Genomic DNA, 27,816 nt, shown 5'->3' on the forward strand with positions numbered 1-27,816 from the left:
GGTGGTGTGGGCCGCGGCCCGTACAGCTCCCGACAGAGAGAGCGGGAGCAGCGCGCGCGGGGATGGTGAGCTGGGGGCGCGGCCTCTAGGCCTGAAGGTGAGAGCGGCGACAGCGTGCTCTGGGGGGGGGGGGGGAGAGGGAGCACCGGGGGGGAGGGAGAGGGAGCACCGGGGGAGAGGGTGAGCACCGGGAGAGCGGGTGAGCACCGGGAGAGAGGGTGCTCTGGGGGGGGGGGGAAGCACCGGGGGAGAGGGAGCACCGGGGGAGAGGGTGATGTTGAGGTCCCGCGGAGTGGTGATAGGGGGGGGTTCCGTTGTTGCGGGCCAGCTGCCGGGAAGGGCGGGGGGGGGGGTCAAGGCCGGGCAGCCGTTAAGGAGGGTGGAGAGAGAGAGAGAGAGAGAGAGAGAGAGTGAGAGAGAGTGTGTGTGTGTGTGTGTGTGTGTGTCAGCCGTTAAGGAGGGTAGAGAGAGTGAGAGTGAGTGTGGGTGTGTGTGGGTGTGTTTGGCCCGCCCGTCACTCCGCCTCAGGCCTATGAGAGGTGTGCCTCCACCTCAGGCCAATGAGAGGTGTGCGGGGGCGGCCCAAGGGACCAATGAGATTTCCCCTAGGGACACCGGACATCCAGGCAGGCAGGCAGGCAGGCAGGCAGGCAGGCAGGCAAACATACAGTGCTTTCACTAATATAGTATAAGATCAATGAAAGCAAGATTATAAATGTTATTTACATCCAGCTATGGATACCATACAGGAAGGTCACGTACTTGGAAGTAGACTATATTAATTAAGCAACAATCATCAATATAGGTACCTATATATTATTTATGTGTCAGTTCAGCAGTTGAAAACTACATGTGCCTACAGTATCTATAGGTAAACTAAGATATAGTGCTATTATGAAATATATTCTATATATAAAGCACTGAAGGCACTAAGGTGTAAAAAAGATAATAACAATTTGTTCATACTAATTGGTGCTACTGAATGTGCTCATCATTTTTTGGGGCCACCCTGAGGAGAAAGAGAAGTGATGACACCCTCACTAGACATCTCCAGGGATTATTGTGTTAATACATGTGAAATTGGAATCTGAGAACTGCATTTCAGTCATTTATATTCCCCTTTTATGGTCACCTCTGCATATATTCATTTATATAAAGGGACCAAGCATTTGAGCTCCAACAGAAACCTATAAATAAGAATAAGACGTATTCTGTTGTTGCACATGTAGCCCTCTTTCCTACGCTCTAGAGTGACTACGGGTACTGCACACACCTGCGGCTCCTGGAGATCTGAACCTCCGCTAACTGGGAGCCTGGGGTAACACTTATCTTAACGGCAGCGCCTCCACTTATCCAGGATCCCCATCATGTAAGATTCCCCTGGGCAAGAACCATAGCAACACACATATGCTTTGAACTGTTTTACTGTAACGCACAAAATAACCCTTATTACTTTATCATGGCAAGAACACATCTAACACATTCATTAGCTTATACTATACTTATAACGCTAGTGGCTCGGCCACTCTCATAAGGAGTAATGTCTCTGTCCCGTCACCGCGTGCCCACACACCGTGTCCATGTATTGCAATATGTATATAGGCTCAGTCCTTTGGCCACTCCACTTAGTGTCCTCAAGGAGTGTTCCCTAAGGCGGGATCAGCGCCTGTTGACCGGTGTTGGTGCACTTTAGTAAATACCTTCCGGTCACTGCGGTGACCGGTAACAGCTTCGAAAAGGATCAGCCGATCCAGTGCCTTGCTTTCTGATGTCGCACTGTCCAGCCATCTGGTCCCAGACGATTAGCAACAACCTTGGCTCCGCACACTTTGTCCCTATCTGTTCTATAGTACGGGGTGATGTGTCTATCGCTATTGGGCTTCCCTGCAGCACACAACCAACGGTGACTCAGGGAAACTCTTAGGGCCCTCAGGGAAGACCTAGCCTATGCAGGTGGGTCACGGACCCCCTGCACTCACACTACCTCCTTCCCTGCTCCTCCGGTACCCCCTGGCTAGCGTGGTCTCTCCCCCACGCTTCCCTTTCCTGCCTCCCTGGAATCCAGCCCTCCCATTGGCTCCCTCACGTCAGGTGACTCCGCTAAGGCTCCTGGGAGTTGTAGTTACTGGCTGAGCCTCTATCTTATTGGCCAGCCATTCGCGCGCTTGCACCGCGCATGCGCGACCTCTCTCTGTTCTGACAGTGCCCTTACTATTGCGCAATCAACATGCCGGCGCCCTATGCTGTCGGGCCGCCGTGGAACCTTACCCACTCCCTCCGGAGACGCACTGCAACAACAGAAGGCAACCTAACACATCCCTACTCACAGAGTTATAGTGATAAGAATAAGACGTATTCTGTTGTTGCACAGAGTTATAGTGATAAGAATAAGACGTATTCTGTTGTTGCACAGAGTTATAGTGATAAGAATAAGACGTATTCTGTTGTTGCACAGAGTTATAGTGATAAGAATAAGACGTATTCTGTTGTTGCACAGAGTTATAGTGATAAGAATAAGACGTATTCTGTTGTTGCACAGAGTTATAGTGATAAGAATAAGACGTATTCTGTTGTTGCACAAAGTTATAGTGATAAGAATAAGACGTATTCTGTTGTTGCACAGAGTTATAGTGATAAGAATAAGACGTATTCTGTTGTTGCACAGAGTTATAGTGATAAGAATAAGACGTATTCTGTTGTTGCACAGAGTTATAGTGATAAGAATAAGACGTATTCTGTTGTTGCACAGAGTTATAGTGATAAGAATAAGACGTATTCTGTTGTTGTACAGAGTTATAGTGATAAGAATAAGACGTATTCTGTTGTTGTACAGAGTTATAGTGATAAGAATAAGAAGTATTCTGTTGTTGTACAGAATTAAAGTGATAAGATGTACCCTGACGTACTTTGTTTTTGTACTGAGCTGTTTTGAAGCAGTTTTTACTAACGTTTAGTGATCTTTAAGATGATAGGCTCAGAATAGGGAGTAGCCTGCGGGATCACCGAATGTATGCGTCACGTCATTATAATCTGCCTATTAACCAATGTTAGACTATGAATATGAAAAGACCTCCCCTAGCAGGGTCTCATTGACTTTCTCGTATGATCATGTTTAGGCAATAAACTACTCAATATAAAGAACCAGTGTTTGCTCTTATCTATGTGAATTTTAAAACATCCACACCTCCATCACTCTCTAACTCCCCCTCTCTCCTTCCCCCTCTCTCTCCCTCTCCCCTCTCTCCCTCTCCTTTCTCTCCCCTTCCCCCCACTCTCTCCCCATTCTCCCCATATCTCGTTCTCTCACCCCAAGGAGCACACAATACGCTGTTGAGATGTGGGGATTAATGGGTGGGGGGTGAGATGTGGGGATTACCAGGGGGAGATGGAAGGGGGGGGAGGGATCAGGGAGACCCTGCTCCTTTTATTTGTCCTGGGCCCCAAAATTCTTATTGTCCTGGGCCCCAAAATTCTTCCCTGACGAAGCCTTTTGGTGAAACGCGTAGGAGGAGGAGCAATAGGGTGTTTGCTTCCATACAGTGCAGTGGAGTAGAGCTGTCAACACCATACGCTGGGCTCCAGCTGATCAAAACCCGTTTGCCTGGTCATCGGCAACCAGCAGGAGGAGGAGAGCTAACAGACGAAGCCCAGAGACTACCGGGAAGGGTCTGTGCGTCACAGCCGGAAGTGACATCAGACCCGGACACCCGGAGGGCTGTCTGCTATCGTGCGCCCTAGCGCTTCTGAGCAGCTTGCTACGGAGCAGATTTCGGGGCTAAGGAATACTACTGGACCCCAACGGACCAAAGTGGATCAAGGGTGAGCATATTGAGCATTGTCTCAACCCTGGGGTACCCTCGGCTTTCTACCTAAAACCTGCCCGGGCAGTGCACAGATTGCAAGACTTAGACTAACTATCGGGCGACTCCCGTTTTTTACTCCTTGAAGACCAACCAAGTGCAATTGCACAAACAGCTTCATCTGCACAGTTTTTAACATTACTATTAATGTATTGATTTTCATGTTGTTGTTGTCCTAGAGGGTTATCCCTGGGACAAGATATAATAAAGATATAGAGTTTGACACCAACCCTGTATTGACTGCGCTTCTAACTTACTTTTTCTTTGTTGCCATGCTATAATAGAGGGTTGGGGTTCCTTATAATGCATCTGATCTCAGACTCGCTATTAGAGAGTGTTGGGGTAACTTACAATGTATCTGAACTCAGAAACGCTATAAGAGAGGGTTGGGGTTCCTCAGAATATCACTATATATAATATAATATATATATTTCTACTTACCTTAACCAGCGTGTCTGATTCCCTGACCTCCGGGGACCCCTATTCACAAAATACCTGCATCAGGCAAGAATACTTGCCGGTAGATACAAAATAGCCGTGGAGTTGTGCGGAGTCTCGTATCAAACACCGGCACCAAAAAATGTAATATCTCGGTAACCTGGGGGTCCCGGGAAGTTCGGTGTCAACAGAACAGCTCTGGAGCACCCCATTATTTAGGTAAGTAAATAAAAATGGGACATTGTTGTTTTATAGATACAATTGTAAAAAAAAAAACACAAATGTCACAATGAGACTGCACAAAAATCAGTGTTTAAATTTGCAAAGGGAGTGGCGGGGGGAAGACAATAATAAAAAAAAAAAAAAGCATTTAAAATCTCCTAATCTCTGGCCCGCCATTCCTCTTCTTCTGATTGGTTCAGTCTGAGCTCAGCAGTGAGGGTCAGGGAGGTGGGACTAGAATTCTACTTGTTATAAAGTCCAAGCCGAGATCTGGGAGAGCAGAGAAGTTTATGACTCCGGGAGTGATCTGACGGATCAGACCAACCATGGAACTCAAGGAAGATTCACGCATGATGATGAATGATGGGAATAAAATCCCAATCATTGGTTTTGGAACATACACCCCACAAAAGGTTAGTGTGTACCATGCTTTTCGAAGCATATTCTTTTCCTGCTCCATTTAGTTGTAACAGGAAATTGCTTCAGGGGCTCTCTGCAAGAGAGGGATGATAGATGACAGGTGAACACTATGCCCGTTTGTGGATGATATGAATGAAGTATCCCAAATTGGATCATTGCTCCACACAGTGGTGTAGCTAGACATGCACGGGCCACCGGGCAAACAAAATTTCAAAACCCATTCATTTTAATACTGACTACAATTTTTTTCTCCCTCCCCATCCTCTCCCTGATCTTCTCTCTCATCATTCCTCATCATCATCATCCCTCATCATCTCTCTGCCTCCTCATCATCTCTCCATCGCCCCATCATAATCATCATCTGTCCTATCATCCTCATCATCTTTCCCCCTCCCCCTCCTCCCCTCATCTCCCCCACCATCATCAGCACCTCATCTCCCCCACCATCATCATCACCTCATCTCCCCACGGGCCAGACTATCATCACCTCTCTCCCCCATGCCTACCTGTGTGTGGGTGGTCCGGTGTTAGGCTTCGTTCAGGGTGTCAGCTGCAGGACTCGGAGGGAGGGCGTGAGGGAGGCAGTGCTGCAGTTTGCTGGGCGACATGTGTTTATCCCCCAGCAGACTTTTCAGCGTTGGGGAGAGGGCGAGGAGGGGGCGGGGTTACACACGGCAGGGTAAGTATCCAAGTTGCAGTCATGAAATCATTCTGAAGAATGATTTCATTGGCTGCCTTGGTCCCTGTGACGCTGCTGCAGTTCCAAAAAACGAAATTTTCGTTTATTGAAACTGTAGTCAGCTTCAACTTCTGGCCTCGGAGACAGGGCGGTTGCTACCCTGAAAACCAGTATTCAAATTGAATACTTTGTTTCTCACGGCAGCACGCACGGCAGCACGCCCTCCCCCCGAAGCCAGCACCCTGAACGAGGCCTTAAACTGAAGCCGGCAGAGGAATCAGCAGCTGACACCGGCAGAGCAGGAAAGCAGGTGGGGAGAGAGCTCTAGTGGTCTGACCCGGAAGTCTTTCTTCCGGTGTCTGCTGCTAGAGCGTGCTCTTCCCCAGCTGTCCTGTTCTGTAACAGTTGCTGATTCCTCTGCTGGCTTCTGTTTAATGTTGGGGCCTGCCTCCATGAGCCGCCGACAGGGGGGGGGTAGACGGCCTCCCCATGAGCACGGGGCCCTGGGCTTTGCCCGGGCTGCCCGGACTATAGATAAGCCCCTGGCTCCACAACATTCCACAATTTTGAATTTTTTTATGTATCAAGGCGCTTTCATTCTTTGCTTTGCCACAACTTGCACCATGAGCGTTTTGGGGGGCCGGTTATAAGACTAGTTCAGTTCATCCAGTAACTCCTGTTATAATCACCCCCCCAAAATGTATCATTTATTATAATGAGATGGATCAAAAGTTGCGCCTGTAACTGGTGCAGTTTGCCGCCCTTTCTGTGCCAGGTTTAGGGGGTGTTAGCCTCTGATCCACAGAGATCCGTGCCAAATGTAAGCAGCAGCATTACAAAGATTCATCCATCTGCCGCTGCTCGCAAATTGCACCATGTTTGATACATGCCACCCATGGTTTAAATATATCTTTAAAAGGGCAGTGCTCCTTTTCTACAGGTCTGTTAATTTCAAGCATATCAGCTACTTATGTTGACTAAATATGGCTTCATAATTACTTTATAAGCAATGGAGAAAGCAAATCTAACAATTTACCTGTACATTTGAAAACTGCCAAAAACATTTGTTTACCAAGTAAATAAAAACTATATATTATACTTAAAAAAAAAAAAATCAAACACATCGATCAGTGCTGCTTAATTTATAAACCCTGTGAGTGCCAGAAGCGCCAGTATGCCACAGCCCCTACGGCGAAATGCAACCACATGGCAGTAATATCACGAATGGAGGTGCACAGGAGAGGAAGAGACCTTTTCATCCTGTAGCTGCAAAATGGGCTTAACTTCTAGCCAAACTGCCAAATGTTTCAAGTAAGGATAATAAAAATAATTTGGAAGCCCATATTTTCATTAAGATTTTTTTTTTAACAGTGTATGTGGTGGGTCTTTTTATTTAACTAGGACGAATTGCCCAATCATCATTTCTTATGATGTTTCATTACTTTTAGGATCACAATAGTCTGCCAGGGCATTGCACCGAGTTCGCCATTGAAATTGGATATCGCCACATTGATTGTGCCTTCATATACGGCAGCGAGCTACAAGTTGGCCGGGCCATACAGGCGAAGATTCGAGATGGGACAACGAGGAGAAAAGACCTGTTCTACACTGGGAAGGTATCTAGACAAATGTCATTGTTTGATCTTTGATAAATGTGGTGCTGTTTTTAGCCAAGAAACATTGATACATGGTTGTGCACGTTCTCAGAACTTGACGGACTATACTGTATGTGCGTTATAACTTTGGGCAACATTAAACGGACCACCTATACTTCTCAGGTCTTCCATGTAGATTTTATGGAGCCTTCCAGTAATCAACACTTACCCTTTCCAGTGCTAAATTGAATCGACTCCTTCTCATCTGCCTTTTCAGCTTTGGAGCACTTTCCAAGCACCTGACAAGGTTCGTCCAGCCCTGGAAAAATCCCTGAAGAATCTCCAGCTGGAATACATCGATCTGTTCCTCATAAACGCACCCAGAGAGCTTAAGGTCAGTTTATCCAATATTTGGTTTATTTAAAAGCCTAAAACTGGAATGCAGATTCTAATGCCAATTACTGACTATAGGGATATAGTGTATGCTACAGCACCCTAAATTCCACTCAGCAAACTCGACATTCAATTTGCCGTATCTTCTTATGTAAATACAACACACAACATCGGACTAGGTTTGCTTTCCCTTGTGTCCAGAAGCAACGTACATTTTTCCTGTCTTTCCTTCAAATACTGGACAAGTTACCCAATTATCTGAGCAGACTTCTACCCCCTACTGTATACAGCACTTATCGTAGATCTGTCTGCAGAACCCTGCTTAGGCTAAGGTCCCGCGGCACGCACGCCTGGTGGCGCGTGCACAGCGCTTCAACGCAATCTGCAGTCTGTAGGCAGATTTTTTAGGCACGGGGGGCATGGCCAAAAAGGTTGAGTGAGCGCAGCCATGATGGGGGGAGGGGGTCGGGGCAATGACACACACCTTACCAGAGCTAATTTCATGAACAGAATTGAGTTTGTAAAGATAAATTGATCTATTATAATACAGTAGCGTTAAAATGAAATCAGCCTTGTGATATGTGCATGGTTGCTTTTGTGTTGTGTGATGTTTTGTGTGTTGGTTCATACAGCCACAAATCCTCATTTTAGCCCACACCAATCCCAGCCATCACCTCATCCCCGTGAATCACAGCTCCTGCCCACAGAGTTTAAACATCCACAGACCTTCCCAGACTGGTCAACCCTGTCTTTATTTTACTTGTTCATCATCTGTACCGAGAGCAGAAATAAAAGATCACCTCGCGTTCAACACGTTGCAATATTTTATGCTGCTGTCTGTGAATATCTGTGCAGGCTTCTCTGTGCATTCATGTGTGAGTTTCCGGGGGCTATATACAATATATATGTGTGTGAGCTATATAGGACCATCATTACATTCATTTGATATGATAGATATTATCTTTAAAATAATCTTATAATTTGGGATAGACCCAGGCTCAGGTATGTATCACACCATATACAATGCATGTTCCCGGCTTCATAGAATATTCCGAAATGTAGATAGTTTAACGACTGAGACACATTATCCTTTTGGGCTGCAGGGCCCATCAGGACTGAAAAGATCAAGTCATCAAGGTAGTAATAATAATAAAAATAATAATAAGGGGGCTATGCACTAAGCTCCGAGCTTTCGCGCCGGCCTGAAAAAAATTAGCACGTCCGATAAAAAATGAAGCCGGCGGCGCGATTCACTAAGGCCCTCAGCCCATTTTTTATCGGACGTGCCCAAAACTGGCTTATCGTGCGTGCAATGTATTTCCCCCCCCTGCTAGCGTTCTTAACCTTTACGTTCGCTAGCTGATAGAAAAAAAAGCCGCTTGTAACATTTGCATGGAGATTTGCCATCTCCATGCAAGGCTGTTACAGGCGATCGTACAATAAATAAATTCATTTTAATTATAGTGTAGATGTGCAGGGGGTCTCCGGAGCTGAACCGCATTGGTTTCAGGTCCGAGGACCCCCTACTTCAGGAGATACAGGCCCCGTTATGGGGTGCCGGTATCCCCTGTAGAATTTCAATGTCCCGGTCACGTGACGCGGACGCTTGAAAGTGCAGGGGATACCGGCACCCCATAATGGGGCTTGTATCTCCTGAAGTAGGGGGTCCTCGGACCTGAAACCAACGCGGGTCAGCTCCGGAGACCCCCCTGCACATCGACACTATAATTAAAATGTATATAAAAAAAGAATTAACAAACATAAATACACGACCCCCCCCCACCCGCCCCCGCCCTAACACATACAGTACAATAATGTGCAGAATAACTATTATCCAGATATGGATAATAGATTATTTGCCCATTATTAAACACTGCATTAGCATACCTAAATAAAGTAAATAAAAACAGTAGCCAGCTAATCCAATCAATACAAGCAGTAACAACATCAACAATGAATTAATTAAACCATTAACCAATGAAACCAATTAATTCCTAAACCGACTCAAAATGAATAGTAACACTAACCAATCAAACCAATTAATTACAACAACATTAATAAATGTAAACATTAAAAGACAAAGAAATACATTCAAACAATCTCAGAAAGAACCATAAAACACATCAGCTAACATAATACAACATTAACTACAAATGAACACCAATCACAAACATTTTATTACATTAAGCATGAAAAAAAAAACAATTACATCCATATAAGAAACCGATATAAAAAAAATCTGCCTGCCCCCAAAAAATCAAAAATCACATCCAATGAAGACACCTGTAAAAAGAGACATTTACAAACATTCAATATATTACTTACCATTAGAAATGGTGGCCCTCCGACTCCCGGGGTAACAGGAAGCTCACGTACCTTGAAGGCCTCCAACAGCACCCGCCATGAAGATCCGGATAAGGTACCCCAATCTTCTTTTTTCTTTCTTTACTCACCTTCTTCTATCTTCATCTGTAACCATTTCTTTCTCTATCTTCTATCTTCATCTGTCAATCCAAAATACCCCATGTTAAATCCCAAGTGATGTTGTCCCATCGTCTTCTTGGGCTCAAATGAGGCGTCACGGCCTTAAATATGGCTAGTGACATCACATTTAGCCTCAAAATGGTTATCAGCCACCTGATTGGCTGTTAAAACCAAATTCCGAATTTAATTTTTTTTGACATGACGTCACTTAAAGGGAATGATGCCAGCCAATCAGAATGGCTGTGCTTCATTTGCCTTGAAGATGACGTCACGAAGCCGGCGTCACATGGTATTTCAGCCAATCAGATCGTGGGAACCAATTCCACACTCTGATTGGCTGAAATACCATGTGACGCCTAACATCTTTGATCTCGTGACGTCATCTTAAAGGCAAATTAAGCACAGCCATTCTGATTGGCTGGCATCATTCCCTTTAAGTGACGTCATGTCAAAAAAAAAATTAAAGTCGGAATATGGTTTTAACAGCCAATCAGGTGGTTGAGAACCATTTTGAGAATAAATGTGATGTCACAAGCCATATTTAAGGCCGTGACGCCTCATTTGAGCCCAAGAAGACGACGGGACAACATCGCTTGGGATTTAACATGGGGTATTTTGGATTGACAGATGAAGATAGAAGATAGAGAAGATGAAGAATGGTTACAGATGAAGATAGAAGAAGGTGAGTAAAAAAAGAAGATTGGGGTACCTGAGCCGGATCTTCATGGCGGATGGCATCGGATGCTGTTGGAGGCCTTCCAGGTACGTGAGCTTCCTGTTTCCCCGGGAGTCGGAGGGCCACCGCTTCTAATGGTAAGTAATATATTCAATGATTGTAAATGTCTCTTTTTACAGGTTTATTCATTGGATGTGATTTTTGATTTTTTGGGGCAGCCATATTGACTGATAATATATTAATCTGTACCACTTTAGGGTACAGAGTAATACATTATTATTACAATATTTGGGGAGCATTTGAGGCTTGCTATTGCTGTTGATTTTTTTTATGTCGGTTTCTTATGTGGATGTGATTGTTTGTATTTTTCCTGCTTAATGTAATCAAATGTTTGCGATTGGTGTTCGCTTGTAGTTAATGTTGTATTATGTTAGCTAATGTGTTTTATGGTTCTTTGTGAGATTGTTTGAATGTTTTTCTTTGTCTTTTAATGTTTACATTCATTAATGTTCTTGTAATTAATTGGTTTGATTGGTTAGTGTTACTATTCATTTTGAGTTGGTTTAGGAATTAATTGGTTTCATTGGTTAATGGTATAATTAATTCATTGTTGATGTTGTTACTGCTTGTATTGATTGGATTAGCTGGCTACTGTTTTTATTGACTTTATTTAGGTATACTAATGCAGTGTTTAATAATGGGCAAATAATCTATTATCCATATTTGCTATTTTGCACATTATTGTACTTTATGTATTTAGTAAGAAATATTGTTTAGTATTTTTGTTGGCACAACATTGGAACCGCAGGCCCACGGGTACCCCGGGACGGCCGTGGGGACCCCGGGACGGCCGCGGGGTCAGCCGGGGACACCCGCGCGACCCCTGGCCTCCCTCGGCGACCCCTGCGGGGTTAGCCGTGGGACACCCTCCGGCCTGTTGTATTGGTTTTGCGCCTGCAAAAAGGCAAACAAAGAATTTTTTCTAAGTCCAGCTTTTTTTATCCCCTGCCTTTAGCTGGTGAGCTTTATTCAGCGCAACTTTAACGTACGATCAGTTTGCGTTGCTTAGTGAATCCCGCAAAAGGGCAGGATTCAGCGCAAACAGCTGATCGTACGAGCAAAGTTGGACTTCAGGAACAATTTTCAGTCTCTTAAAACGACCTCCTGTCTAAGGTTATTTTAAGACTTCATCTGTTTCATATTTAAATGGAACCCTCTCTGCCCTTCTCTTATCGAGTTTACACCAGTGTCTGTAATACTGGCTACTCAGAATGCGTTACCTTTCTGAGGGTGCAGGCAAGAGATGGTCGCCAGGAACTTTATTCATTCATTCAAGCAGCAGCTTTATTGTTACATCAACAAACAATGATCTTGTTATGGACATAACTGCATTCTCCCTGACCTGAACAGTCTGGACCTTTATTCCGTAGCTGCCCCTCTCTCGGACCAATAGGGAGATGCTGAGGCTTGATCCATCGGGTTTCATCTCTTTAGGGCCCCAGTCGGGACTTGTGCTCCCAAGAAATGGATACAGAGATATTCAGCCTCTTCTAAAAGTACTTACTGAATCTGCTTAGTGTCCCTTTTTTTCTCAGTTATTGGTAATTATTGGACTTTTCCAGTTAGCCTATAAAGTTAATGACTCCTTTGTTGCTTTGCAATGCACGGTCACCTTCTCCGGCAGCAGATGGGATTAAATATGAAACAACCCAGGGTTCAGCACAGGTGGCTCAATCAGTCCCTGCTTCAGCACAGGTGGCTCAATCAGAGGCTCAGTCTTTGAACCACCTGTGCTGAAGCAGCTGGGATATCCTGAAATCCTGACCAGTTTGGGGGGGGGGAGCTTGAGGACCGGAGTTGAGCACCCCCGAAATAACCAATACAAACTGCATTGAAAGTGTTACAGGACTTGGTGCAGTCCAATAGATATTTCTTTAAGGTCCCTAGAACTAAAGTGCCCTCCGCCCAGTGACCTGTTTAAGGGGCCACATCTGTCTGATTAATGCCTTTATTTTACTAAACTCTAGTACCAATAAGTATTTTAAAATGAAATTGTAAGGATGGTGAGCTAAGACATAGGAGGGGTTTGGTTTCCCCGGGCTGCTCCCTTTTGTGTGATGTCGATGTGTGATCAACAAGAATTTGCACAGTTAAAGCCCCCCTGTCACCTCTTGTCCTTTTTACCTCTCTGATAAGCACCGGGTGGGTCAGCAGAGGAAACACTTCTTTGACAAACACTCTCCCAGATTTGTAATTACTTTCTAAAGAAACACAAGCAGCTAAATATTTGCTTTAAGCATGTTTACATTTGTTTAAGGAAGACAATTAAATTGTTAAATTCTTTTTACAAAATGTTGTTTTTGTAAACTTCGGAATGCACCTTTTCAGTGGGGTTGAACATTTAAACAAATAGGCTGAATAAATCCCCGAATGTTATAATATATATTATTATTTTTCTTTCTTTTTAAGCCTGGAGAGGATTTAATTCCAGTGGATGAAAACGCACCCAGTGATTATCAGGACTCAGTTATTCGAAAGACCTGGGAGGTACGGCGTGTACACACAGGAGCCAGTAACACAGACCATGGGGCCTATTCTAGAAGGTTTGATAAACTCTCTCGCCAGGCATGTTATGCCGCCAGTTTTGTCAGTGTGTTTATCACGGTATTCAGAAAGAGAGCTGAACCACGCGATAGCACAATGACCAAAACCGGCGAGGAGCAGCGATGCGTTTTCCGCCTCTCTCAAAAATCCCTCAAAAGTTCTCACCCCTGCAATCTGCAGCGATGTGGGCCAGCTGCAAAGAGAGCTGCAGAGAGAGCCGCCTCTCCCCGTGCATCTCTGGCCAGCAATCGCAGGGTTTTTATAAAAATGTTAATACTAGTGTACGTGAGAAAGGGGGTCTCCAGAGCAGAACCATGTTGATTTGAGGTCCAGGGGCAGCCTGTTTCCTGAGTTACAGGCCCCATTATGGGGTGCCGGTATCCACATGCAATGTTTAAATGTCCCGCATCACGTGATCGGGATATTTAAACGCATAGGAGAAACAGGCACCCCATAATGGGGCCTGTATCTCGGGAAGGAGGGGGTCCCGGACCACTAATTAACTGCTCCAGAGACGCCCTGCTCACGCACACTTGTATTAAAATTTTTATAAAACAGCTAGACGCTAAGGCAATGAAAGGGTTGAACTTCAATAGCATATTTATTGGGGGCAGCGTTGGGGGGGGGATGAAGGGGGTGGTAGCCACAGGGTGGGTGGTTAGGCCTGTGGGAGGAGTTAACCCCTTTTACTACCATAGCGGTGGGAACTGCTATGGCAATGAAGGGGTTAACCAGGCCCACTACCAAACCGATAGGCCTAAACACCCACCCTTGGGGCAACTACCCCCTTCACCCAATCCTCATCGCTCTACCCCCAATTAACATAAATAATCACAACAACCCTACTACCCACCTCATCTACCCCCAATAAACCCCCCAACACACAGTACAGTAATGGGCAAAATTACTATTATCCAGATATGGATAATAGCTCATTTGCCTAATTCTAAATAAAACATTAGCCAGCCAGCAGAAATAAAGTAATTACAACTTCTACTTACCTATGCCATGATGAAGGGCGTCCTCATCAGCATCCTCCAGATCCATGTCCTCCGTTGGCAGCAGGAGTACAATCAAAAATACAATCCAATGGCCCCTAACCCCTTAATCACCGTAGTGATTTTTAACTGCTGTAGTAATTAAGGGGTTAACTCCCCTCGCCCGCTACCCACCCGTGAGGCCTAACCATCCACCCTGGAGCCACTATACCCACCCTCTACCCATTGATTGGCACAGTGGTACATCATGCCAATATAATATGGGCATGATAAGCCACTATAGCAGTTAATGGGCAAGCTAATAAAAATCATCAAGCACAATAATACACAAGAATAAAAGAAATACACAAGCACCTAAACACCACAAGAATAAAATAACTAAAAAGCCTCAACTACACATCAATAAAATTATTATAACATTATTTAACACCCTGTAATGATTATGTGATATTTTAACTGAACTACTGTAGGTTGGCTATCCCTTGAGTCCAAATGCAACGTACACCTTTTTTAGCTCACCCCTACTGTACTGTACACAGCACTTATCTCCTTACATCCGCCTCCAGAACCCTGCTAATAGTACCATGGTTCAATAAAAAAATCTGGTCGCTCTTCCTTCTCATACCGATCACCCCACTTCTGGATCAATTTACTGGGGTCCTTCAAATCTGCTTCCTGTCTAAGTTCCAATAAGAGTTCATCTGTTTCCCATTTTGAACATGTTTCTAACTGTAAATTGTAATGTTGTCATTTTTATTTTGTGCCCAGGGCATAATAGGGAACAAGAGGTAACATTTGATGTATTTTGTGGTAAAATATTTTATAAATAATAAATGACCCCCATTGACTCTAAACACACTAGTGCTTTTCCAGGCTATGGAGGCGTGTAAAGACGCAGGGCTGGTGAAGTCCATAGGAGTCTGCAACTTTAAATGCAGGCAGCTGGAACTGTTCCTCAGCAAACCGGGACTGAAGCACAAGCCTGTCTGTAACCAGGTAACTACAACTACATCCTTCATAGTCTCCAGAAATAAGTGTATGTATACGTACTGTACACGGGGCTGCAGTATTCTGCAACTTTTTCTTATAATTCAACAAGGAACTCCATATAGTGATTATCAGAAACGTTGCAAGTTACTGACAGGGAGGGAGTTCTGTGATTTTTTTCAGCACATTTTCTTGTTTAAAAATTGACTTATTATAGATTTTATATCAATCAATTTTCTCTTGAGAAAGGTTCCAATGGGAATGAAACATCGGAGAAATAAACACAATGTGTATCTATAGGAGTGCCTACAGTACCTTATTATTAATATAAGTGCTCCGACACTGCCTATGAACCCTATGAAAACTATGTGATAGTCTGGGTTATAACGGCAGATTGTAAGGATTCATGCTCGATCTGTGACGGGTTTTCACTACAGTCCAGGTTTTCTGTCTCTCCTGCCCTTTCTGCTCTCTGTGGCCATTTTGGGTACTGGCAGCCTGCTTTATAAGGCTGCAGTTGCCATAGGGAGTCGCCGAGCAAAGTTCTGTGCGTTTGCAGCTCCTGACGGTCTTTTGCAGTTACGCCTTACCCTCTTGCCTGTTTTGAATTCCTGTTTCTCACCCCAGACAGTGACCACGACCTTGCTGCCTTTCACCTGCCCTAACCTCCACTTGCCTCGACTTTCCAAATCTGCCGCCAGCCTGACCTTTGCTTCCTTACAGACTACGGATACTCTTATAGGACTCTGTCCCTGGGTTGTTGTCAGTTTATTTACATCCCCGCCTCAGCCCTGTGGGTTCGCCTCCTGATTTGAGATGAGCAATCATCACACATACTGTATGTACCCAGGGGAACAATGTCACATATGTATGTATGTATGTCCAACCAATGGGCGCCCTGCAGTGTTCAGGGATTTGCACAAGAGCTGGCACTTCAGAGGCTTTTATGCCATTCAGTGAAATGGTTTATTGTCTGCGAGAATGTGTGCGCTGGGAAGAATTCCAAGCTTCGGTGCTCAGTAGCAGAGGAACCATAAATCAATATATATGTGTTGGTGTTATGTATAGTCCCGTAGAGAGATGAATAATAAAGAAGCCTTGTAAGTATCCTAGACATAGTGCATATATAGCTCTCCTAAGACATAGCATGAGCATTAACTGTCCATGTGGTAATATCCAAACACTGTCAGGTAATATAATAATCCTGTGATGGTATGTCACTGGGACAGAGGCCCTGGAGTCGCACACAATAAAAGGTCATATAATCCCAATCCAAATAAAGGGGAGAGTAGTACTCACATGTAGGCAATTCATCAGTATGTGTGCATCACGCCAAATAGTGAAGGCAGAGGTAATCCGAGGAAGGAAAGCGGAGCACAGCTGTGGAACAGTGGGGCCACACACAGACAAGAAGGGTTAAAAATAAGCTTTATTCCATGGTGCAATCGTGGGGGGAACACGGAGGTAAACTCTGATGCGTTTCAGCCGCAGGGGCCTTTGTCAAAGAGTAAATTTGCGTGTGTGAACGCTCCTGCTGTTAAGAACGTCTCCCCGCCCCAACAGAACATCATGCGCGGTGGAAAAGGAGCGAAAGTCCAACGGACAGACATCATTGGTCCATGGCATCAGCCAATGAGCTGCCTGTATAACTCAAGGGGTAACTGTGTGTGCGGAGGATCGCCCACAACAATGCAGCAGCGTTACTAGTGAAACATAATATGTGTCAAAAAACGGACAAAATACAAAACATAACAAGGGAAAATAAACATAGGGAATATAAGAAATAACAAACATAATACATAGCGAATATTCTACAATGGTAGTAGATATAATAGGGGGAATTCATTAGAAACAAAATGAACTTCTAAACTGAGGGATAGTCCTGTATGGATATAATAAATCAAATTATCACATAGTTGATAACATAGAATGTTATTTGTAAAGAACATATTATATTAATAATATATGCCCAGAAGGAACAGATAAAATAAACATCTCTTTATTGGGCGCAACATATACGGTCGATATATTCAGAACTGAAAAACTAAAAAATAGTAATAAAAATAAGAACTAAAAAATAAGTCCAAATGGTATGAAGGGATACTAAAATCTCTGTTAATGAGAGATCACACAGGTGTGTGAAGAATCTGGCGTTAAACATAATTAAACGCAGGCTTTAAAAATAATTAAAATATATACATATTTTTTGTTCCCTGGAGGCAGAATGTTGATATTATTGATTTGTGGTATTTATGACAGTAGCATTGACGTGCATTGAGATTCATTACTAATCTATCTATAACTTCTGCGGAGAACTGCCAATCCCAAACATTTGTCTTGATCTGCACTTTATTTTCTGGGGTGAGAAAGAGAACAGTTAGGGCTCTTCCAGAAAGCGCGATCCCGAGAAATTAGCAATGAATCTCAATGTACTACAGCCTCTTTCATAAATGACACCCCAAACCTGAGCTAGCAGACTCATGTTTCCACAGATGAAAATGTAGACACCTTGTTTAGCTTATCTATCTATATTAGATACATCTTGAAAGTGGTGTGGCCTGATTCTCATTTGTCCCTTTGTGTGCTGTGGTTGTCACAATGTTTCACGGCTGGAGTGATAAATCGCTTAATCCTAAACAGTTCCATTCCCTCCGCAGGTAGAATGTCACATCTACCTGAATAAGAAGAAAATGCTGGCCTTATGCAAGTACCAGGACATCGTGCTGGTGGGATACTGCGTGCTGGAGTCCAGCAAGGATGAGAAATGGTAAGAGGCAGCTTGGAACTGGACTTTCTGTTTACTGACCATGAAATCCCTGCAAGACCAGTACAGCAATAGTTGCACTTTGCACTTACTGTAGGTTGGGGCACATCACCCCTAGATCTGTTATAACCGGGAGTATAATATGAGGAACAGAATGATAAATCAGTTTGCCAAAGACCCCACACTAAGCTCTGTGTAGGAGTATCACAGAGTGACATGAATGGCCGTTAAGACATTGTGATACAATATCCCAGATCTGAGTTTAGTGACTCTCACCCACAGTGTCAGCAGTTAATGTAACAGTCAGTTTGCAATCTTAAACATTTAAGATCACCAGCTCTACTACTCCTTCAGGTGTTCCCCATTTATCTTCCCCTGGGGCCCGAAAATAATTGCTTTGCCTTTGTGGACACTCATTCTTTAATGTTTGGTGGGTGGGCTCCAAAAATCTGGATTAAAGGGATTTTATAAAATGTAGTTTATGGTGAGTAAAAAAACATAACTTCCCATAACTTACTTTGTGTCTGGTTGTAGGCACTACCAGCTTTACATTGCAAGGCCAGTAACCAAACTCACACTGAGACCCAAAAAGTTGAAACTGGCTATGCAGTTTTTTTTTTAACCCAGGCTGTAAATAAAAATGCTGAGCAGGCATAAGCTTATAGGGGTCCATGTTAAAATTGACAGGGAGCAAAAGGTGTGATTGCTTATTTGCATGTCATTACCCAGAATCCCTAGCTGCAGTGGAAGCACTGTATGCTAAGAGATAATGGGGAAAGGCAGCGTTGTAGACCTGTCTGAGACATGTGAATGTGCTCACAAGTTATATTTTTATTTGCTGTACATTTTTTATTTAGTGGAATATTACAGCTGTGTTATTAATGCAGGAAACTTACGTATTTGCCTGTCACCATCGCTCTGTCCTTTTCTCTTAACCCCTCGCTTTGTATTTTTCTCACGGTTTTCCCTTTTTCCTCTCTCCTCCCTCCTGTCACTGTGAGCCCCCCAACCCACGAGCTGGTGAAACACTGCACTACATCACACCTCCTCTTTTCCAGGATAGACCAAGATAATCCCGTCCTCCTCGAGGATCCCGTGTTGAACACAATTGCTAAAAAGCACAGGCGGACCCCCGCTCAGGTGGCAATACGCTACTTGCTTCAGCGTGGCATTGTTGTTCTTGCAAGGAGCTTCAAGTATAACGGGATCAAGGAAAACTTCCGGGTAAGAAGAGGACAGAGGGGGAGATGTTTGTAATTCTAGGGAAACATGCAATAGTCCTTTTATGTGTTTATAAACAGAGCAACGTCATGGCTTTTATTTAGCTACTAATGCCATTGACATATATTGGTCTTGTTTACATGCGAGATGATTCAACATGGAAAGTAATACAACTCTTCTATGTAAAACCGTGCAAAAATTATGCATATTACATTCTAAATCTATTTGTATGCCTTTGTATGTCTGCTTAACGTATACCCCAGATAAATGACCCTGTGTTGTGCGCTGACCTTACACCCTGCTCTTTGATTCTTGTGCCTCTTCTATCGTTTCCTGCTCGGTAATTCTTGCTGTACCAAGACTGAACCTGTCTTTTCTTCAGGTCTTTGACTTCCACCTAAGTGCTGAAGACATGAGAACTCTTGATGCTCTCAGCAAACACATGCACTATGTGAAAACAAGTCAGTAAGTAATATCATTGGCTTTCCACTTTTAATAACATTAATTATATATTGTTTAATTTATTATTATTATTAATAATAATAATAATAATAATATATTACAAGTAATGTGGGATCTATGTATTTACCAATATCCATGTTTGTATAATGAGCTATAGTATTATACAACAAAAAAACCCTCTTTAGTCTGTAGAATGTGAAGTCATCAGTGGCCGTCAGCTACTGTATGTGCTAACTTCCATTTAGCTGTAGAACCATGTTGAATATGGGCCAAAATCCTAATGCAGCTCTCCTACTGCAGGACATCTCTCTATCAATTACTTATTCATACTTTGTCATTGTTTCCCCAGCTGGGAGGACTACCAATTACCCATTTAATGATGATCATTTAACAATGAATATTAAGAGAATTGGATGCTATGTTTCGAGTACCACCGTGAACATCAGTGCCACAGTATGACAAGCGGCTCCTTCATATAGGGGTAATTCTGCCATTCCTGACACCTAGAAAAAGAGATCCTACGAAGACCCAGCTCTAGAGGGAGAGCAGGTATCCCTTTTTGATTCTAGCTCTGATTGGCTTGATTCTTCAGTAAAGAATAAGACCTACTCATTCCCAGAATGCAACGGGACTGTAGTCACAATTCACGCCATGGGTTTGGGGATACAGTACCAACCATGTCTCCCTTTTTTTGAGGGTGACTTCCTGTTTTTTATCTGAAAATGATTCTTCTGCTGTTTCCCTAAAAATAATTCTCTCTTATTATTGCCATTGAAAAGTTTATAAATCTCCCTGTATTATCATCACAAATTTTCCTAAAAGTAACTTTCATATGTTGGCTAGTATGGGTTTGGGTGATGTATCTTTGGGTCATGTATTGAAGGCTCCCTACATTACATCCTTTATGTTTCTTGGAATAAAAAGAGATATCTTTTGATCATTATGTGTAAGAGTAACAGAATGGAAAACAGTTATACTGTACATGCATGTTTATGTCTAATACTATTATGGTGCCTCTTCTTTAAAGCGTGTTGTCTGTGTCTCTTTCCTTAACAATAAAACATACACAGTAAGTCAAGAATTTTACGTTGCAGTATGTTTCCGACCAACTCTTGCAGCAAATGGGTTAATTATGCATTCCGACATAATTCCAGTTATGAGAAAAAAAAGGCAGAATGTATCCAAACTGCATAGTGATACTCAGCACCTCCGTGTGTGATATATTTGGGATGGGGGAGGGTTCCCTCCCTGGAACATGCACTGTAACATTGTGATGACAGTGAACAATAACCCCATTGTAGTTCTGGCACAAGGACAGCCGCAGTAATGTTAATCTGCGACATCGTATGGCGTTCTGATTACACAGACTTCTCCCTGCTACAGTTTGGCAGATAGAGGGTAACATGGCAATAACTGATCTATGGATGTCACCCCCGTCCATTGGCGGTGCTCAGACCCCCTCTGTATAATGCATTTGTGATGGTAAGGGGTAGCCAGTCTTCATAATAAAGGTGAAGCCTGACTGGTTACCCATGAAAACCGCGGGTCCCTGGTAGCTAAGTAGCACCATAAGCCAGGGACTCAGTGTACAACATGTTATAAACCTGTCCTGTATATATGTGTACCCTTTTCCCGTCATGGAATCAATGTGGGATTTCGGGAGTGTAAGTTTCAAGGGGGATATTTGGCATTCAGATTCTGTGTAGGAATTCGGGGGACAAAGTTACCGGTAGTCCCATAATTCTACCCGACCTGCAGCAGGGTCTGCAGGTATGCGAGTAGAATGGCATCGGGGCTATACAGTGTCCCTCAGAATCCTGGGTCTCGAGCACAAGTATCCCCGTCACATTTCCCCACCATATAGTGTTCCCCAAGAAGTAGACATTTAATAAAACAATGAATCATGTTTTATACTGTATGTATTAATGTCTATACAGTCAGCTCGGGCAGCTACATATTTGCCGGACATCTGCATAGACATCGTAGATCAAAGAAGAGAAGGGATATCAAGATTTGAGAAAACATTTTGTGGGCAGGGCGGAGTACCAGGTCCGGAGAACAAGAGCTCCCCACTGGGGCACCTTTTGGACTGCCAGACCTGGTGGAGACTGCCCAGTGGGTGATAATTTGTTGGCTGGGGTAAGCCACTGCTCATAGGTGCAATTCACATTGGCCAATTCATATTTCCCACTCCCCCGGCTTTCTGAGCCGACTTGGCACACCTCCTCCTCTGATGTCAGCAGCCAGACGAGCCACCATTCTGATTGGCTACCTGAAGTGCGATCTGTGCTCTGATTGGTCTGCAGCCCCTTTTCCATGTTAGACATAGAACACCAAGGTCTATGTAAAGGTACTGGCCAATCAGAGAACCAGATGATCTTGTGGCTTTAGTCGGTGAGGCGCTGGCGTGCTTTTCAAAGTTTCTCTGTTGCGAATAACAGAGTAACCGGTTTCGTTTCTTGAGCTGGAAAAGCCTGCCTAGCTGAGACGCGAGGACCAAGTTCTCAGAAAAGAATGTGGCGGTTGCGGTTGTGTGGTCTCCCTATAAAAAGTACCGTGTAGCCCGGGATGAGGTCCTGGACAGGTTAAGCCTTCCGAAGCAGGTGCCCTGCACGTATTTGAGGCTAGTTTTCACCTCCAGACCCCCTGTAAGTGTGTTTTCTTTCTGTATTTTGTTAATTCATTGTGTGTCCGCGGGTTTCATCCGAATAAACCTCATTTTATTCCACTACCTTGTTTTGCCTAGTGAATGATCCCAGAAAGGTATAAAAGGTGTTAAAAGTGCTGGTCTCCTGTGACAGGCTTTTTTCTGGTGTTAGAAGTGGGATCATTAGGCGTTGGGCTAGGATTTCTAGTGGGAAATCAGAGCACAAAGACGTTAAAAGTGCTGGTCTCCCATGACAATATTAACCCCTTCACTACCAGTAGGGTCAACAATACGTAGCATACTAATGCACTAAAGTCTGATATAAAAAAAAACAGGGTTTTTAAATCGCCATTTTTGGCAGCGTTGCTATCACGGTATGCAGAAAGCCCCGAATACCAGTGAGAGCAACATTTCCAAAAATGGCAAGTTGCCGGCGCCGATATGATCTGCCTTACGAAAAAGGGCTCAATCAGCGAGTTCTATCTGTTGCAGAGAGAGCTGCCCCACTCTCTGCGCAAATCTCGGCAGAAAAAAATCTTTTAAAATTTGAATTGTATTATTAGTGTAGATGAGCAGGGGTCCCCGGAGCAGAACCAAATTGATTTGAGGTCTGGGGACCCCATGCTTCCCGTGATATAGGCCCCGTTATGGGGTGCCGTTATCCCCTATGGATTGAAATGTCCCGATCACGTGATGCGGGACATTTACATGCATAGGAGATACCGGCACCCCATAACGGGGCCTGTATCTCGAGAAGCAGGGGGTCCCCGGACCTGAAAACAACTCGTTTCTGCTCCGGAAACCCCCTGCTACAATACACTAGTAATAACATTTAAATTAAAATATGTAATGACCACCAAAACACAACCCATCCCCTGTAACCCCACATAAAACCATCTTTTATTTTTTACACACATAATTATTACCACAGGCCGGCAGGGGTCCCTGCGGGTGTCTGGGGGTCCCCGGGTCATCCGCATGGGTGTCTGGGGGCCCTCGGGTTGTTCCCATTGGTGTCTGGGGGTCCTTGTGTGGTTCCCGCAGGGGTCTGGGGGCCCTCAGGTGGTCCCCGTGGTGTCCCTGGGGCCCCATAGGGGTCTCCGGTTCATACCTGCAGGTGTCCGTGGGTCCTTAGTTGGTGTCCGTGGGTGTCTGGGGGTCCTCGGGTGGTCCCCGTGGGTCCCCGCTGGCCTGCGGTACATTCCTGTATTTAAAAACACAAAAACATGGCCTACATTTCAATAAATACACCTCCCCCCACCCACCAAACACATACAGTACAGTAATGGCCAAAATAATTATTATCCAGATATGGATAATAGATTATTTGCCTATTTTTAAACACAACATTAGCCAGCCAGCATAAATAAAGTAAATAAAAATCGTTTTACTTACCCTTGCCAATACGAAGGGCGTCCTCGTCACCATACTGCAGGGCCATGTCCTCCATTAAAAACAGATACTAGACTGACTGGCGCTTATCTAAATGATGATACAGCACCACATAATAGTGGGGAAAAAAAGGCAGACTCTTATATTAAGTGAAACTCTAGCGGACGAGAACCTGGAGTACCATAAAAGTACCAACAGTGCAGCATGCAGAATAAATCACATCAGAACTCAAATGAAGGAGTACAAATGTAAAATACAAATGGAAAAAGAATATATATATATATATATATATATTCTTTTTCCATTTGTATATATATATATGAGATGGAAAAAATAAATAAATAAATTGGAAAAAGTCTTGACCACTCAACCTCAAAAAAGGAAAAGCTGGGTTCCTCCAAAGATACAGGTGCACAGGGGATGAGGGAGTGCGTCACAGACAAGTAAGTCTCTATTTGTCTGCAGCTTCCTGGTGGTATCTTATCACTGCAGTATAGCTGATATCAGTAGGTAGGGTAGAGTTGAGTAGGGGGGAAGATAAAGGACTGATTGTGCAGTATGCTTAAAAACAAACTTTAATGCATAACACAAACAAATAAAAATCCCTCCTGAGGGCACACTCACATTTTAGTACTGCCACTCAGGGCACATAAAGGTTTCTTTGATCAGCAGTTGCTGCCTGGTGTGAGTCCGTGTCACCTGAGTCCTCCGTGTGTGTTCCCCGAAAGTTGCCGCTGGGGTTGTCACTGGGTTGGCTGAAGGGCGTCTGACGTCACTTCTTCCCGGTTCCAAGATTCCTCCTCCTCCACTCAACGTGTTTCGCAAGCTGGGGTCTTGCTTCGTCAGGAGTATATAATCCACTACCCTACCTACTCTTGAAATACCTAGCGCTAGTCTCCTATTGGCTAACAAGAAACTAAGGCTAATGTTCGGCACCTGCCGATTCCTCACAACAGCATTTAGAACTGCAAGTTACATTCCTACTCGTCCGGATTGGCAGTCGTAACATACAATAATCAATCCTAATAATAATATACAATAGGGTTTTAAAAGTAGGACGGCTGCGGTATTAAGCTTCACATAAAACTATTCCAGACCTGGACATTACAGATTCGTCACTCCTCTATTCACACTATGAGAGACTGAAGTTGCCGTCCTGTATCTGCTGATTCACCGCTTCTTGGGTGATAGATTAATAAATATTGTCAAATGTTATATGGATGCAGTAATACTACAAGTATGTAAACACAAAGGGCGCATTACTCCTGTTATAAAGTCACGATATCACGTAAGACAGACCATCATGTGAATTCATCATGTCTTGACATACGACCGGTTCTAGTGATCTCTGCATACTAACTAAGAGCATAACAGACTGGAGGCCTTCATCTGGTTTTTCATTGGTACACCATGATCCTCAAAATAAAAGAAGAAGAGGGGAGAGCGGATGGCAGTCTGTATGGTGAACATATACAATGCATCATCTTTAATAGACACCCGAAGCATTCAGTTTCAGGACTGAATCTTATTATTCATCAATCACAGATCTGAAGTATCTTTGTATGCTTACAATATATATATATATATATATATATATATATATATATATATATATATATATATATATATATCTGCACTAAAAGCCCCACGAGAACACCTGCTACAATACAGACAGAAAGAACCTACCACACGCATACCACTAGTGACCACATACAACCCTACCCTAGAGGGAATACGAAAAATAATCAAAGATCTGCAACCCATGCTGACAGAGGATGCGACATTAAAATAAATCTTTCCCAAACCTCCCATTCTTGCATTCCGGCAACCACCAAACCTCAAACAGAAATTAGTCAGCAGAAAACTTCACAACAATTTTAAAGACATGAATAACGGCCCAAAACCGTTCAGCAACACACGCTGCAAACTCTGCAAACATATTTGCCAGGATCTCACAGCCAGTCACAACCATAGAACATTCAATGTTAAAGGATCATACAGCTGCACATCCACGAATATAGTGTATATGATTCAATGCAACAAATGTGACCAAGGTTGCTACATTGGGGAAACCAGCCATAAATTACAAGGCAGAATGAATGTGCACAGACACTCTATACTCCATCACGAAGAAGGAAGATACTGCTCACCTGTGGGACATCACTTCTCACAACCAGATCATTCCATAAATGATTTAAAAGTCAAAATCCTCAATGGAATGTATAAAAGCACCCAAGAACAGAAAACATTTGAGCTCAGAATGATAAGACTCTTTGACACCAAAACCAAAGGACTTAATGTGGACATGGGTTTTCTCACACCCTACCAAAATTGTCTGTAATTATCCTGCTTGCCTCAACTCTTATCCACACTTTCTCTCCCCCCCCCCCCCCCAGCATCCCTTCCCCTCCGCACCTTTCTTTGACACTGTCCCCTGGCTTCAAACACTTAACACCCGACCTTATCTACAGTAAATATCTGTTTTTTTTTTTTTTTTCTCTCTCTACACTGTTTTAGCATTGATTCCTGTGTAAATCAGTATTGCTTGACCTGAAGAAGAGAGGAGAACTCTCGAAAGCTTGTCCTATGACATAAATTGTTAGTCCAATAAAAAAGGTATCACCTAATACTGAAGAACTCATTTATTCTGCACTATCGCAACTGGACTAACACGGCTATTTTCTGCTTTATATATATATATATATATATATATATATATATATATAAATATATATATATATAAATAAAACAGTTGCGTAAAACAAGTGGTCTCATTGGGGCTGCAATCCTTCAATGAAGGAAGAAACTAATAAAATAAAAAAAATGATGCACTCTAAAAAAAGGGATAAAATCTAAAAAAAAACTGACTATGGTGCAAAAAACTCTATTGAATGAGTTGGTGATGTCAGTAAAAAATTATGTAAAAATACAATGAATAAAATAATGAATATTAAATCTAAATGCCAGAATGAGGAGAATACTAAAAAAAGGGAGTTAAAAAACACAATGGGACGTGAACAAGGGGTAGAGGGGTCATGGATGGGTAGGGGAGAGAGGTGGGGTAAAAAGCCACAGTAAATAAAACGGAGCACTAAAAAACAGTTAAACCAGGACTGATACTAAGAGGATGCAGTGCTCATAAATAAAAGCTAAAATATTCGTTATACTAAGAGCACACCTAATTCGATATCTATATTAAGACCATTAGGTATTAGAGTTTTTAACCTGTGAATCCAAAAGGTTTCCATTTTAGTTAACTGGGTGTTCCTATTTCCACCTCTCCAGTGAATTGGGACTTGTTCGATCCCTTTGTATTTAAGACCTGTGGCATCACTTTGATGGAATTCATTAAAATGTCTAGATACGCGATGTGTTTGGATTTTCCTCTTAATATTACTTACTATTATTATAGACGAGAAAGAAGAGATTTAACACCTAAAAGAGAGCAAAGATTAGATTCAGATCTAGCAGAAACTCCTGATACAGGTTTTTTTTTAGAACAACGGAGATATCCCACGATCGGGGAGATCTTCAACCAGTTATTTCCCCTAAGAGAGGTGGACACAACAGCAATGAACAAAAAAATGAGGAAGAACAGAGGAAAGAGAGGAAGAGGAAGAAACACAAAATCCAGAGAAAAAAGATAATGAAAACAAATATATTCAATTTAAGCACTAAAATATTAATGGAAACTCAAACAAGAGTGATTGAACGTGGCCTAACATTCGCACCCACGAGCCACGCGAGCAATTTTAACTTGTTCATAGATGCCCAAATGTTTGTGAGAAAACTCACTATAAAAAAGGTTTTTTTTCTGAACGGAGAGGCTGAACTGAGGAACTGGAAAGAAGATACAGCCACCACACCCAGTACATCTGGCATCCAGATACAACATTTCATACATACAGATTTAAAGAATAAATCCGTCTTTTATCCTAATCAAAGTAAAGGTTATTACGTGGAGGTTTTCCGCC

At 43.2% G+C, this 27,816-nt stretch overlaps 1 protein-coding gene and 1 long non-coding RNA gene across 2 annotated transcripts in view; one reads left to right on the forward strand and one right to left on the reverse strand.

Annotated features, from left to right (window-relative positions):
* The window catches only part of LOC142496123 (uncharacterized), an 18,229-nt gene extending 13,662 nt beyond the window's left edge, over positions 1–4,567 (reverse strand). The window contains exon 1 of the long non-coding RNA XR_012801902.1: positions 4,302–4,567. This is a non-coding gene — a long non-coding RNA (uncharacterized LOC142496123). The remainder of the gene's footprint in view (positions 1–4,301) is intronic.
* Positions 1–20,884, forward strand: part of LOC142494765 (uncharacterized) — a 47,369-nt gene extending 26,485 nt beyond the window's left edge. The window contains exons 9-17 of the mRNA XM_075599205.1: positions 4,831–4,933; positions 7,068–7,235; positions 7,492–7,608; positions 13,237–13,314; positions 15,243–15,365; positions 18,014–18,123; positions 19,179–19,344; positions 19,724–19,806; positions 20,153–20,884. Of these exons, the coding sequence (XP_075455320.1) occupies positions 4,831–4,933; positions 7,068–7,235; positions 7,492–7,608; positions 13,237–13,314; positions 15,243–15,365; positions 18,014–18,123; positions 19,179–19,344; positions 19,724–19,806; positions 20,153–20,180 (976 nt within the window). The 3' untranslated portion in view covers positions 20,181–20,884. The remainder of the gene's footprint in view (positions 1–4,830; positions 4,934–7,067; positions 7,236–7,491; positions 7,609–13,236; positions 13,315–15,242; positions 15,366–18,013; positions 18,124–19,178; positions 19,345–19,723; positions 19,807–20,152) is intronic.
* The last annotated feature ends 6,932 nt before the right edge of the window (positions 20,885–27,816 follow it).

The sequence above is a fragment of the Ascaphus truei genome, chromosome 5 (genome assembly GCF_040206685.1).
Source record: "Ascaphus truei isolate aAscTru1 chromosome 5, aAscTru1.hap1, whole genome shotgun sequence".
Classification (NCBI taxonomy): domain Eukaryota; kingdom Metazoa; phylum Chordata; class Amphibia; order Anura; family Ascaphidae; genus Ascaphus; species Ascaphus truei.